Here is a 14,624-nt window from a genome sequence, read left to right as displayed (position 1 = left end):
CTTTTACGATTAGGGAGATTTGTTTATTTGTTCATCTTTTGTTTGTGGGATTATTATGGAGGGGGTGTATAGTGTAAAATTCATTCATTTGTACGCCGCACGAAGCGCATGGTACTGGAATCTGTCGGTCTACTCCGTGCAACGGCTTCGACCAAATCCAACCGCAACGTGGGGAGCGTGTTTAAACCTACGTACTTCATTCATTTGTGTCTCGAGCCCGGTCCACTTCTGAGGCTGCGGTCAGGTGTGCAAATGAACGTGCGGATTCACAACCCATTTCCATCGGATCGGCATCGAGTTGCATTTTCCAGCGAATCAATGTAGTTCGTTCCGCCCCGGGGGTATTGGCGTCATTCGGAAACGACGTCAACAGCATTGGTCAAACATCAATCGCAATGAAATGAAGAGTAGAAATGGTTTAATTTAGTACGATGCTCCAAATTGCACGTACATCCCTAGGTGGGCAGTGGGTGTGCTACGTTACCTTCCCATGTTCGCGTTGATGTAATGGAATGCAACCACCAGTAGGAAGAGGAACACTCCCAGCACGTTGCAGAACACCGCTAGCTGTACGTCGGAAATCATGGTTTATCTATCTGGGGGTGGATAGACGAGATGGAGAGTGAGCACAGGTATGATAACAAGGATAAAACGAAGATTATAATGGGAATGTAACTTCAATTCAATGGAAATTACGCTGCACCGCATTGCATATGATATGATTTGTTGTATTCTTTGATGGGTATGAAACGTTTCTTCTTGTATGCCTTTATGTTCACTCACAACAGCAAATTTTCAGCATAATATTCTCCGTAGCGCTAGACAACATTCGGTAAATATGAGAAACAGATTACGATGTTTTTTTTGCCAATGCAACTACCGGCGAGGTACACGTCACTTCGTTGTTCATACAAATGCACAGTGTCGTCCGGTGGACCAAACTATGAGCAGATTGTTTTTACACCAATGACTGAATAAAAATATGGTTGCGCAGGGGGTTCTGAGATTCTCCGATTAAATGGAACAACTTACTTGGATTGGAAATATCCAGGAACTGTATTAAATACCAAATACTTAGCAAACACCCCGAGGAATCTGTAAACAACACAAATGGGGTTCGACGACTTTCGGCGAAGTTCACAAACGTCATCCGCAACGGATCTTCCACATCACGAACCTTCACCGTCGATAATCGATGAATGGCTCTGCTAGTAGTTTGGATGACAAACGTTGTGGAGTATCTAACTCGGGGTCCACACTACAGCGCGACGTTCCGTCACGAAACGCGACGTCGCCTGACAGGCGGCCGAACTCAATACAAAAAAAAATGTCGCACAAATCGCGCTAGTGTAGAAACAGCGAAAAACGCGACGTTGCGATAGCTCTTGTCACTCGGGATCCACACTACAGCGCGACGTCGCCTGACAGGCGCTGAACTCCATGCAAAAAAAACCTAGCGCGATTCGCGCGACATTGCGCAAGGTTTTTTTTATATGGTGTTCAGCCCCTGTCAGGCGACGTCGCGGTGTAGTGTGGACCCCGGGTAAGAAGAACATATCGGGTTAATCAAGTAGTAGTGTATACATAAGTAGCACTTATGCACTCTGCAATAGAAACAGTTTGAATCGACTACAAGTATCGACACATACCAACGATCTATTTACTATGTATTTACTTAATGTATTTACTTAATTTTGCAATAGTTTTATGGAACTTGTTTAATCATCCACACGCAATTTGCCACACACTGTGATTGGTATACAAAGACCTACGATTGGTGCTCTATTTTCACCGGGTTAGTATCATGCAAGAGAAGAAAAAAAGAAAAAGAACGCGAAACGTCAAACATTTTCTTCTCACACTCCGATCGATCTTTTCGACGACACAAAAGAGAAATTTCGTCCGGACACACTTTTACTTGGCCGAAGAAAGTCGGCTATCTTTGGCAGACTCGCGTAAACCTGGTGATATCTTCCTATCGTAATTCCGGGCACCAGCGGCTGGAGTCACCCAAATTGATTGCATTTAGAACTCGGTCGCGTGTGGAATTTGCGTAGGTGTTAACGGTTACCATGACCGTACGCGGCAGAAGTTGCAGAAGTGCGCTGTACGTTTAGATGGTGTTCCGAAGGCAGGTTCTTTCCAATGACTGTGCCGCTTTTTCCGAAAATTTGAATCAAACCATTCATCACGGTGCCATCGGAGGACGTATAAGGTAAAATGTGTGTGCAATTCACGTTAGGCAAACAGTTGGTCAGCAAAAGAAGTTTGGACCGTGCAGAAACATCCAGCAACAGACACGGGATTTGGACTGCCGTATAGAATCAATGATCCGAGCAACGGATGTGGTATTATTTACCCCTCGTCCCAATCGCTGGTGCTATTATGTTGAATGTGCATGAGGGCAACCAGAAAATACCGTACGCTTTGTTGAAGTTTTGTAGTAAATTGCATCACCGGCCATGCGGCAGGTGCTCGATGCATATTGATTGATTCATTTGTAGTGATGGTGGTTTATCTTAGAACCCAATATAAGAATTAATCCAAGCATGCGAAGAAGTTTGTGGTTTGTAATTGTATGCAAAACGAAAACATCTTCACAGCATCATCGGTAAGAATACCTAGCAGAAAATTGGTCAGCAAACTAATTCGGATCGTCGCCACTCTGGCGGTATGGAATCAGTGGGTGGGCAGATACATGACGGAATCAAAACGCTATCCGAAGATGGCTACAGCTCCCATCGATCACCACGATGAGGACGATGAATAATTGATTTTCGCAGCTCCATAGCGAGTAGAGCAGTTTTGCGTCGCACGTTGCACCGAATGTGGAAGAGAAGAGCGGAGAAGCAAGAGGAAGCGAGCGATTTGTTCATCGCAGCGGAAATCGCAGGAAAGCACGCGCACCTCAAGGCTAACCTGCCGCCGCCAGCGCCGTCAGTGCAAACTACCTCAACTCCGTAATGGCCAACGAGTCTGGACGGATGGTGAAAATGGTGACAAACGGCCCATTTCCACCCTCAAAGCTATTCGTTTACCAACCGAGACATATTGCAAACAGTAGGCTATGTGCAATGCTAACGCATCTTCAGCAACAATCTCGCCATAAGCAGCTTCTACACGGATTACCTTCATTTCAATTGATAGCTTTTTTAATCAGCCACCGTAATAAGCACACAAGAAAAAAACGTGATGAGGAGGAGAGAGGGAGAGCGACAGAGAACAACCAAAACTTTGCGCGGTTCGCTATCGATCGGCAACCTCTTCCGTAACGGATGGCCATCATTAATGCACAAATCGTTTCACACATTTTTTGGGTGCCTCGTCACTTCACTCGTGGCAAACGTAGGCCTTCGTTTTTTTTTACCATAAATAGTTCTCTCCGGCACGGTGATGTCAGCAGCCGGCTACACCGACGTAGGGCGCCGTCCCACCCACCTCAACCCCACGAAAACGACGGCCATGCGTTATTGACCATGCTGTTAAACCCTTAACGGCACAGTGTTGTATGCCAGCGAGGTTCAATACAACAAAGCAAACACATTTTAAAAACACTCAAAACAGTAGTCTGCAATTCGTAAAATTTGAAGTGGCTTTTCGCAAAAATAATCTGTAAAAGATTACCAAACAATATTACCAACATTTGCCCAATTTAAAAAAATGTGGCAGCCCCTCATTTTTAACTGATATACACTTTTTGCACGTTATCTATACAAATTTATTAGTATCAATGCGCTGAAAGAGGATTTTTTATTAGACTTAATTTATGACGTTGTTTGACCACTTGCCGTTGCTTACCATGAAGGGATAATATGATTATTATTATTCATTTCGGTTGCCTCTCTTCGCGCTTCTCTTGTTTTGACCCCGCGCGTCAACATCGTCAGTCAGCTGTCGGAGTGCGCTGGAGGTGGTGGCACCTTCACCCCCACTTCCTCCCCTTCCTTCAAACGCTGCCCTATAGTCATGCTAAAAGTTGATTTGAGGTGTGTGCACGTGTCTTATTTTTTTCTTCCAGTTTCTTCGCTGATCTCTTTGTTGATGATTAACGTATGCTGGATGGACGTGGACTCCAAAGCGTGCCAATAAGATGCCCGCCGTCCGTTGGTGGGAAAGTGTGTGGAAGTAAGGAAATTTTATTGATCCCCCATGTTTGCACATGTTCACTATTAGAGGCTAGCTTTTTTCTTACAGGGCGGATGATTATTTTCCGATGATCCGATCAAAAGATTGAACCGCCCAAAGTAAACCTCCCCATGTCATGTCCCCAACAGTTTGGTCATGTGTGACAACGATTGTGAGAACCTCAAATATAACATACCAATGATATAGCACATACCTCCCTGTTTTGTCATAGCCAGAGGGCAATGGCAGCAGTGTTGTCCCACTTAAAATTAAACTGAAAAATTTCGATTACGGTGTGCAAGCGGTTTAATATTCACCCAACAGTCCGACCGCAAACCCAGGAATGTAATAATCATTATGCGTGTATCAACATTGTTGTCACAATTTGGTCGCCATTTCGATTCGCTTAGTTCTTCTGTTTTCGGGTCTTCTATTTCGGCTGGTCTGTTTATGGAAATGCAATGGCGCGTATGGAAATGGGAAAAATAAAAATACTACCACGCAAAGCTATCTGTCCTCCTGTGCGTTGTGGTTGCCCTAGTCGTTGTGACCTGGAGCGAACACAAACTTGCGTTCGATACTTCGTGTTAAGTGCCACGCTTCAACACATGATGGAAAGAGGATTTCATTTCCCCCTCTGCCCTGCGCGGTCTCCCATAACGACAACTTCTTCACCGCCAATCCATCGCCGATGCGGAGAGTAAATGCCGAAAAGTAAGGCCAAAACAACGCGATGTTCAGCACCTCAGTCATCAACAACATTTGGCGTAGGATCGCCACGGTTGTTCGCGGATCGTCTTCTTGGCGCATAGTGTTGAGCGTAGACAGCGTATTCTTCTAGCGCTTGCTTTACCTCCTCGTTAATGCGATTTCGTGTGTCCGGAGCGTTTAAAGAACAGACGATAGAATTAGGCTGGACATTAGCAAGGAAGAGGCGATTGTTTTGGACTGGCAGCATCGAACAAATTTTAAGTCCAACCGTTGGAGTGCAGGAGATAATAGAGCATATTGAAGAGGCTGCGCTTAGCGTTTCGCAAATGGCTGTGAAATTCGCTGCCTTACTTGGACAAAGTCCTCCCGGCGAGTCAAGGTAAAGCGTTACCGCTAAGAACGCAACGGATGAACGGGTCAGCTAACGGGGGCTCTCGGCTCCGGAGTACGGAAAGGATCTTTAATTGGTCGAGCAATTAGTTGATTAGCAAATTGTTTCCCAAAGGCCTAATGACGACCCCGGCCGAACGCGCGACTGTTTGATGGATTTTTCGAGCGAAAGATGGCCTCATGCGGCGTCCAGTTGAGTGTTAATAGAGAGGAAATTAAAACCTCATAAAAATTAGACGTGTGGGTTATACGTGCGATTCAGAAATAGTTCACGATAGTACCATTGCCACACATTGGAGGTTTTTGTGTAGGGCACAGCACTCTGCCAATAGGGAAGCAATAGTGAATTCAATAATCGTATTCAAAGAACAGTGCGTGTTGTAAGCCCATCATTTTGTTTAAAAAGTTACAGGCGAATAATACAGATAGGTTTCATACAGTAGCTTAATTCATGAACATACATAATATCGTTCCGTTTTGACTTGCAGCCATCATTTTTATAATAAAAGGGAAATATAAAATTGTAGTAAGTTTAGTTTAATCTTTATAATGTTGTTTCTGGTATATCAATTTGTGCTTCAAACGTATTTTTTCCAAACAATTTTGCTATCCTTGCTTAGCACGTGACTTGTCACACGCTTGTCACAAGTGTAATAACATTTTGAATTATCTGGAAGTAATATTCACCGAGAGTGACTTTAAATGAATCATGGAAAAAATGCATAGCTGATGAAATTAAAAAATCGAACTAAATTCACATCCCGTTTGGAGTGTATTCATTTATTTTCCAAACTGCTTGAATGTCTTAGAAGAAGGGATGGTCTTTGGCTTTCAGTCTTTTCAGTCGCAAGCATTGCATAAAACGCGTGCATCAAGGTCGATCCGGACGTTTGCTCTTCGGTATCCCTTGTTCATACTCGCATTACTGGTATGAGAAAACAAAAAAAAACATAGTATCTTGCAGCCATTGGGTTTTGCAAAAAAAACAGCTCTAAAGATCCACCTTGAAATCACATCATACTGGAACACTTCCTTCGCACCGGTCGGTAATGTGTATTTCGCAGATAATACTTTGTCTTGTTGTTGTTAGAACCACAGCGATCGTAAACAAGCAATAAAGATTACCGATTTCTAGGTCAATACATTATTGCAAAAAAAAGCAAGCCAACGCCACTTTTGCGAGAAGTTTACAACCAGTTTCGCGTTTCCTCATTTTGATGGATTGATTATAGCTTCTTCCGACTTGCACGCATAAAAAAAACTACCAAAACGTCTATTGGTCGCCTCAATTAACAGTTTCGCTTTTCTTAAACTTATTTTGCAGATAAACTTCACGCCACTTTACCGCCCCATCACCATGTCACATTTGAACGCGATCGAAAGTCCGTCGTCGTGTCCTTGGCAACAGCAACAGTAGGCGCCAAGTGCGGAAGGTGCGGACAACACGGAGAAGTTGAGAGAGGGGTGTGTTTGTTGGGTTGGGCAGATTGTGTATCGTTCATTTTAAGCAGCACCCCCCGAAAAACACTAGCCCTCCCCTGATAAACCCGAACCAGAGTGAAGTGAGTTCCATCGTCGCGATGGAATCACTGAATGTACTTTCGTCGCCATCGAACGCGGATGATACGGAAACGGATTCGATCGGCACTTTCGATGGAGCAGTGGCGGCAGGAGTGAATGGCGTTCAGTACCGGCACGACGCCGTGGCTGGCGAGGGCCAACCAGAGCAGGACCATTTGCGAAAGGGCCTTAACCGCATCTCGACCGATTCGGCATCCACTTACGAAATCGTGGACGCCGACCGCAGCCCGCAGTCACCCGCGTCCGACGGTAGCGACGATGGGCACGACGGGGGAGTGGACGGCGATGAGGACGATGACGGCGAGGATGAGGAGGATGGGGAGGAAGGGGAGGACGAGATGTGGAGCAATATTGTGCGCATAAATAAGGCGACGAGCGCGACGGTGGCTGAACTGACGGGCAGCGGTGGAAGCAGCGATATCAACCCGGGGTTGGCCGGGGTTGGGCACCGGCTGGTGGTGAATGAAATCGAGTACGAAGTGGTGCAGGAGGGCAATGGTGTCGAATCACTGAACCTCGACGTAGATGAGGGTGACCCAGCGTCGGTCGCGGGTGAATTATTGCAGCGAAAACGTTTCGATCTGGCGCGCTCTTCCACGTCCAAGGAGGAAAAACAACGGCACAATGAGGAAATAGTGATCATGAAATCGAATTCGCTCTCCTCTGACACGACGGGCACCACCGGCTCGTGGGAACCGGTCAGCGTGGAAGCTTGCTGTGATGCGAACGACGAAGAGGCAGCAGCGGAAAGTGTCGAAGTGGGCGAGCCGTTGTCAGCGGCGACGACAGCACCACCGACTGCAGCAAAGGCGTGCTTCATCGACGCGTCTTCCCTGTTCGATGACGATGAGGTCGTATATCCTTCTTTTCAAGAGAGCACGACGTCTTCCGGACAGCATAATCCATGGAACACACGAACGGCACTGCCCGGTGAATCATCCGTTCAGCTCGCGACTATTCTGAGTGACGACGAGAAACTCCGTTCGGGTGAAAAGCCGGCCACGGTGGATGTGAGAGATCAGTACAGTGCTGCACCCGCTACAAACGAATATCTCGTGGCCAAGCTGCGCTTGGCCGAATCGAACTCCTCGCAGCGGGCCGGAGATGCGCTCGATGGGAGCGACCGTGAGGATGTGCTAGCCAGACAGGAAGCCGAACGAAAGCAAGGAACGTTCCTATTTCAAAACTCTATCCAACAGTACTCCGGACATCTGATCGAACCGTCGAGCAGTTTGCAGTTCGCGCCGGAGGAAACCTACAGCGATCTATCGCTGCCGAGCGTCTATTCTTCGAGCAGCGAGCCACCGAACTATGGCGACTATGGGCCGCTGTCAGTTGACAACTTCCGGTATTCGTTGTCGAGCACCACAGGCGTAGGCGGAGGTGTCGATGAAGAACATCGTAGCAACGTTGGTGGTGGTTTTCTTCGCGGTGGAGGAGGCACGAGCACCAGCGGGTACAACTCGGGTTCGGCCGATTACAACAGTCGCACGCAGGCAACTAGCGATGTCGAGTCGACGACGCACTATCCTAACACGCCGTTCAACTCGATCGTGCACGTTACGTCTGCGGCAAACATTATCGCGTCCGACAGCACCAGCCGGGCCAGCTCGGTCGACCGGGAATCTCATTCCACCCCTATCCGCATCCCAAAGCGTCTGCAAAAGCACGACGAATCGGCTCCGATCGTATCCGGTGGTGCGTCGATTGAGGATTTCACTCCGAAGCAGTGCGAAAGTCCGTCGGTACGCCGGCGTACTGACACCTGCCCGATCGTATCCGGTGGAAGCATCAGTTTTGACGATCCCGCAGACAACCACCACCCGAGGGGCTTCTCGAGACAGCTGAGCAAGAGTGGTTCGGGCAAGTCGTGGGTGGTCGATCTGAAAAACTGCCCGGACGATGAAAAGTCTGCCGCTATGATGCATCAACAACAACAGCAGCAGCACCACTCGCTCGAGTCGCATTCGTCCGGGCAGCGCAGTTTAGGTTTTTTCGTCGATCTGGGCAGTCTTAAGACGCCCGAGGATGAGAAGCCCATCGCCGCAACGACAACGACAACGGTGGCGAACCGGCCACGAACAGGCGTTCGATCGGAGTTCATGAAGAAATCGACCGGTTTTTATATCGATCTTTCGGATGACGGTGGTGACAGTACGACCCGCAGCCAAACGCCAAAGCTAGGCGCTAGCAACGAAACACCTCCACCATCCGCTTCGGCTCTGAGCGGACGCAAGGACTCGCCAGAAAGCGCGAACGGAGAGAAGCAACCCGACCGCAGCAATATGTTTTCGATGTTTATCGATATTGGCCAAGATGGAACCGTGTCGAATGGAAAACCGACGGCGATGCCGAGGAAGCTTTCAATGCCCCACGCATCGGTGCAGAGCAATGGTGCCGGCGACGAGCGGCGGGATCTTGTGCGCCCCAGTAGCCTTGGACCGTCGGGCGAGGAAACGAATAAACCATACTACATGTTTATCGGTGCTGCGGACGGTCCGCCGGCGGTTGTCCGACGAACGCACGCTAATGGTGACCGTGCCGCGCTGACAAGGAACGATTCGAAGCGACACTCCTGGAATACAACCATCGGCGAAGCCGGTGGTGGTGGAGGTGGATTTCACGAGCGACGGATCGCTTCCAACAGTGCCTACCAGCGTTCGACCAGCGTCACCAGCGATCGGGGCATCATGAACATTCTGGACAAAATACCACTCCTCTCGAAAACGTCCAGCATGTCGATCGATTCATCCGTATCACCGTTCGAGGATTTTACCTGCTCCAAGTCGGAGCTGAGCAACACCTACTCGAATCACTCGATTTCCTCCAACTCGGCTGCCGGCGGGGTTGGCGGAGGCGGCAACTCGAGCGGCAACGATTCGAAGGTCTCGCCAAACGATGCCACCAAAGACGGAAATCCGGCCGACCCGGCGATGACGGCGTCGGCGAAGAAAAAGCGTCGCGATGCGAAAATCAACGAAACGTTCGACAAGAGCAGCCAGGGTTCGGTGACAGACGGGATTCTTTCGTCGAACGAGGACGCCTCGCCTACATCTACCACGACCGACACGGACGACGTGACGTTCCAGAACAATCCGACCGAGGAAGATGCTATTCTGCTCGCGCAGCAGGCGACAGTTGCAACCGTCGTTACGGGCTCGTTAGATACGGGCAAAAAACCAGAAGAGCAAGCAATCAAACTGTCCAACATCACCACCACCACCACCACCAGCAAACAAATGGAAACGATCCAGGAGGCGGTGGAAAGTTCGCCAAAGCATGCTGCCGGTTCTTCGCGCAGCAAAACGCAGCACACCATGGAAACGCTACATGCTACGATCGAGAAGCAGAAGCAGCTGCTCGAAACCGTCTCGGAAAATGTCGAGTCGCACGCGTCTGTATCCACCTCGTTTGTGAAGCTGTCCGATATGGATAAACCACCGTCGGCTGTGGCGGCGGTGTCGTCGACGACGTCAAACAGTCAATTCATCGCCACCAAGTTCGAGCTACACTCGAGCACTGGCAGTGGAACTGGTGGTCAGGGCAGCAATATGTCAAACTCGGCCGGTTCCAGTCGAGTTGCGCGGCTGTTCGAATGTCAGAAGTACAATACCATCGGTTCGGCAATCGGCGCTAGCAATCAGGCCATGATGAGGCAGCATCAGCAGCAGCAGAAAGTGTCCAACTATTATCACGGGGCGAATGGGTCTACTTCAATGGAGCGGCACTCGTGGAATATGTCTCGCTCGACCGGTAACAGCAATTTTGTGAGTCTCATTTCGTCGTCCGTGGAAAACTCCCGTTCACTGAGCCGTCTGTTTCCGCACCTCTCAAAAGGTGAGTTGGGGTGATTGTTGATTATTCAAGAAAGCAAAAACAGGTGGAAGAAGCCGACGTTAAAAATGCGTTCATATCCCGTTCGTGTGCGTTCTTATTTTCGTGTGCAGCATTTAGCAGCAGTCTTCCTTCCGATGTCGGAATGAACGGGTCATCGGGTCGCGGCCAGGAGGGAAATGAGTACACCCAGTCCGACTTTTCCTGTACCTCGAGCATCACATCGAGCCGATCCGGCATCGGTATGTAATTGAGTGGAAAGAAACATAAGAATATTTCCATCTTTAGTCCGTGTGATTGTGACCCCAACTCGCATTATTTGCCCTATCTTCGTTGCTTGCAGAATCGATCGACGAGTCAATCTCTAGCCGGCAGCCGCGCCGCTTGGGAGAAGATCTGCTGAAGATGTTCCTGCAGGAGATCGCCACCGACGTGACGATCGAGGTCGAGGCGAAGAAGATGCGGGCGCACAAGTGCATCCTGCGGTCACGCTGTCAGTACTTTGCGGCAATTCTCGCTGGGAGTTGGGTGCAGAATGCAGGCAACGTGATCAGCCTGCCCGGCTATTCGTACGCGGCGGTGCACTTTGCCCTGTGCCACATCTACTCTGGTGCCTCTCATCCACCCGAAGGCATCAGTCTGATGGAACTGGCCGCCCTGTCCGATCTTCTTGGCCTCGAGGGGTTGAAGGAGGTAACGGCGTACGCGTTGAAAACGAACTATTGTCATAACTTCCACAAGGTAAGGTCGATGGATGGGCTTGGAATGGAAGAGGGAAACCGAGAAAATGCTCCAATTTTCGGTATATTTGTATATTCCTCTTTATCACAAATTTACTAAAACTAAACTAAACGAAAATCAATTTGCTCTCAATTAGTATGTTTTGCGAACTAATCACTCGCAAAATGAAGTACAAACCGTTTCAAAAGGTTTGTGCCCTGATAAATGTGATTTTTACACTAATTAATGCAACCATACGTCGTAAATTAAGTTTGTCGATTGCCGTATAAAAAATGTGCATTTCAATTCAGCATCGTTTTTCCATTTCTTTTCCCACAGCCTTGCGTCGGTTGTACGGATGGCGTTTTGCAGGTTCTGCCAGTCACGCTTAACCATGGGCTGGATGATCTGTACCGAAAGTGCTTGAAGTGGGTCTGCCGTCACTACGTGAAGATTTGGTCGCAGAAACAGTTCTCCCAGCTGCCACTCGACGTGGTCCATCGCTGTCGGCAGCAGATTGTGGCGCACCTGAGCTCGGAAAGTGTTCTTACGACCATCCTGGACAGCGAGCAGCTCCTAACACTCCTACACCCGTACAAGTGGTCTGTGGAGGTGGAAAATGTAGTCCGGGACATACTGGATGCGGCGTACGACTACATTACCGATCACTTTGCGTCGCTGCTGGCAAGTGACAGCTTCCTTTCACTCGGGCAGAACTATCGCTGGGCGATTTCGCACGTGGAACCGATTCTGCTGCCGGCAGCAAACAATCTCAGTGCGGATCAGGCCTGCAAGAGCTACCCGCGGGCGACACGGCTCCACAAGCTGCTGCAAGCGAAAGTGCTTACGATGACAACAACGACGACGACACCGATGTCGTCGAGCGACAACACAAACGTGGTGAACATCTACGAGAAGCAATCGAAGGCAGGAGGTCGCAAGGAGGTGGACTACAACCTACAGGAGGAAGAGATGGACTGGTGCGACGAGTTTGTGGGCATGGTGAACGCTATTCTGTCCGCGGTGGAGCAGTGTCTCATTCGGCAGTGCGCTCGAGCGATGCGTGTCAGCTCCTGGCAGCGGATGGACGTGGAGCTGCGCAACAAGATCCAAAAGCTTGCCTGTCTGCTCGAAACGACCGATGAGCGGAAGTCTCGCTCGCGCTACTCGTACTCCTCGCAGACAACATCCTCCTCATCGTCGATCCACTCACGCACGAACGATCTCCGGCAGGTGCGGTTGGCCATCCAGGCGCACACGAAGCGGGCGTACGAAAACGGTGGCACCGCGGGCAATAATAAAACACAGCACACGCAAACGAACATCGTACAGCAGAACGATCTGAATGCGGCCCTACTAAGCTCGCATAAGCTGGCCAAGTACCAGCAGGAAAACGGTACGATCATGCCGACGGTACTCTCCAACGCAACTGCGGACCGTGGGCTGATGAAGCTGCAGCAATCTCAGGCCACCGAAAACGGCGGACGGCTATCGAAAACATCATCCAAAAGTAACGTACCGGCGGAGGGTATTGGCGGGAAACGGTCGATTCCCCTGGCCAATGGGCGCCCATCGGGAACAACAAATGGCATTCGAATGGGTCTGGTTGGTTTGGCGAAGGCGAACGTTCAGCACAAGCGTTCCCAGTCGGAAGATCACGCCGGGCGGATTCCACCTTCGGCCAAACCGGCGGTAAGTGACCCGTCGCCTGGTAATTTGCGCGTCAAACTAAACAACGTCAAGCCACGGTATCTGGAACCGAAAAAGCCTAAAAATACGGCCAATTTGCACGCGCAAAACAATAACCATCACATTTCGTCCAGTGGCAGCTCGACGCGTACCTCCAGTCCGGCCCTGTCCGGCCACCGAAAGCCGGTTAAGGTACCAACGGCGCAACCAAGAGCCGGTCACGAATCGAACCTTTCGCTCGACAGCCTGTCGTCGCCGGCGAAGCAGAAACTCGGTGCCCCGCCCGCAAAGCCGCCCCGAACGACCATCAGCGAGATGGACGTCTCCATCGACTCGTTGGCAGAGTCGCTGAAGTCGATGAACTCGATCAAAACGAGCAACACACTGTCGCACGAATCGTTGATCTACCAGGAGTATTTCAAGCCGAAAACAATCAACAACGCCACGATAGTCGAGTCGGGACTGATGAAAAATGGGTTGCATCTGAAGGATAGCAACAAGGATAATCGTGAGAAGCGCCCGAGCGTTGGAAAATCAATAGCAAACGGGGCTCCAAGAGGAAATGGCTCCAAGGCGAATCACCATGCACCACCATCCGGTATTGCAGGATTTGTAGGCAATCGTGGTGGTGGTATCAATGGAATCAATCGTACCACTTCGTCGGCAAGTGTTGGCTCGAATCCGGGTGGCGATCGTACTTCTGGTCAGACGTTGGTAAAGCGTAGCTTCTTGTCTCAGCGCTCCCGCGAAATCCTCGCCCGCCGCTCGCACGAACCGAAATCGAACTCGACCAACTCGAGCAACAAGTCGGCCGCCTCATCGCCGAGTCTGCTGCTCACGCGCGATAAATCCACCGGCAGTGACATCACGAAATCGGGTTCCTCAGCCTCACTAACGACGACGACGACGACCAATTCGAGCGGAAGAAAGGTGTTCAACACGACGCTCCATTTGCGGCGTACGGCGAAAATGCCCGCCCCGGAAACGGCGGCTGCAACTCGTACCTCCATCAGCCAAGAACGAAAGGGCGATAAGGCCGTCGTCTCCAAGGGATCGCACCGCCCCAAACCTCTCGATGGTGGTAGGACAGCGCCACTGGTAAAAGGTCATGCGATGGACACCACCCTTGTTGCCCCCGTTGATCAGCCGGTGATGATGGGACGTGTCGAATCGAAGCTGGAACGGTCGAACACCTTCTCCATGGATGCGTCCGATAATCCGATGGTGTTGCAAATGCTTGAGCAATAAGAGAGCAAGCGCGTGTGTGAACTCCAATGATGGCCAGTTGCCGGATGCCGTAGGGTCTTATCTTGAATGTGTGAGATAATAGGAAGAAAGAAGAGCCACAGGATGGCTCCGAAGCAACAGGTAAATCGATTTGCGAATGCGGTCCGACGATCCCCCACGGACACAAACAAATGGATGCAAGTATGCACTTGCATTGTGATCTAGTAATTGAAACTGACTCCTAAACCGGAAACCTAAACTGAAAACTTCATCACAAATGTCTAGTCACATTATTATTTATATATACATATACATATACACACACGTACGGAGATAGAAACCGTCAT

At 49.8% G+C, this 14,624-nt stretch overlaps 2 protein-coding genes across 2 annotated transcripts; one reads left to right on the top strand and one right to left on the bottom strand.

The window, feature by feature from the left end:
* Positions 1 to 480: 480 nt before the first annotated feature.
* On the bottom strand, positions 481 to 693 carry LOC131281607 (dolichyl-diphosphooligosaccharide--protein glycosyltransferase subunit 4). Its single transcript, XM_058310949.1, has one exon. It carries the CDS (start codon positions 583 to 585, stop codon positions 481 to 483), a length of 105 nt encoding a protein of 34 aa, XP_058166932.1. The 5' UTR covers positions 586 to 693.
* A 5,883-nt stretch (positions 694 to 6,576) lies between these two features.
* On the top strand, positions 6,577 to 14,395 carry LOC131282410 (uncharacterized). Its single transcript, XM_058311864.1, has 4 exons — positions 6,577 to 10,644; positions 10,755 to 10,883; positions 10,985 to 11,382; positions 11,701 to 14,395. The coding sequence occupies exons 1-4, from the start codon at positions 6,807 to 6,809 to the stop codon at positions 14,296 to 14,298; spliced, it is 6,963 nt and encodes a 2,320-aa protein (XP_058167847.1). The 5' UTR covers positions 6,577 to 6,806; the 3' UTR covers positions 14,299 to 14,395.
* Positions 14,396 to 14,624: the final 229 nt, after the last annotated feature.

This window comes from Anopheles ziemanni, chromosome 2 (assembly GCF_943734765.1).
Source record: "Anopheles ziemanni chromosome 2, idAnoZiCoDA_A2_x.2, whole genome shotgun sequence".
Lineage (NCBI taxonomy): Eukaryota > Metazoa > Arthropoda > Insecta > Diptera > Culicidae > Anopheles > Anopheles ziemanni.
Note: the sequence above shows the minus strand (reverse complement) of the source record. Positions and strands in the feature narration are given on the sequence as shown.

What these genes read in the sequence shown, in the direction of transcription:
- LOC131282410 (XM_058311864.1), top strand. Translation starts at nt 6,807, where the DNA reads ATGGAATCACTGAATGTACTTTCGTCGCCATCGAACGCGGATGATACG. An exon ending in GTTTCCGCACCTCTCAAAAG is followed by an intron (nt 10,645 to 10,754) that starts GTGAGTTGGGGT and finishes TTTCGTGTGCAG; the next exon opens with CATTTAGCAGCAGTCTTCCT. An exon ending in ATCGAGCCGATCCGGCATCG is followed by an intron (nt 10,884 to 10,984) that starts GTATGTAATTGA and finishes CGTTGCTTGCAG; the next exon opens with AATCGATCGACGAGTCAATC.
- LOC131281607 (XM_058310949.1), bottom strand. Translation starts at nt 585, where the DNA reads ATGATTTCCGACGTACAGCTAGCGGTGTTCTGCAACGTGCTGGGAGTG.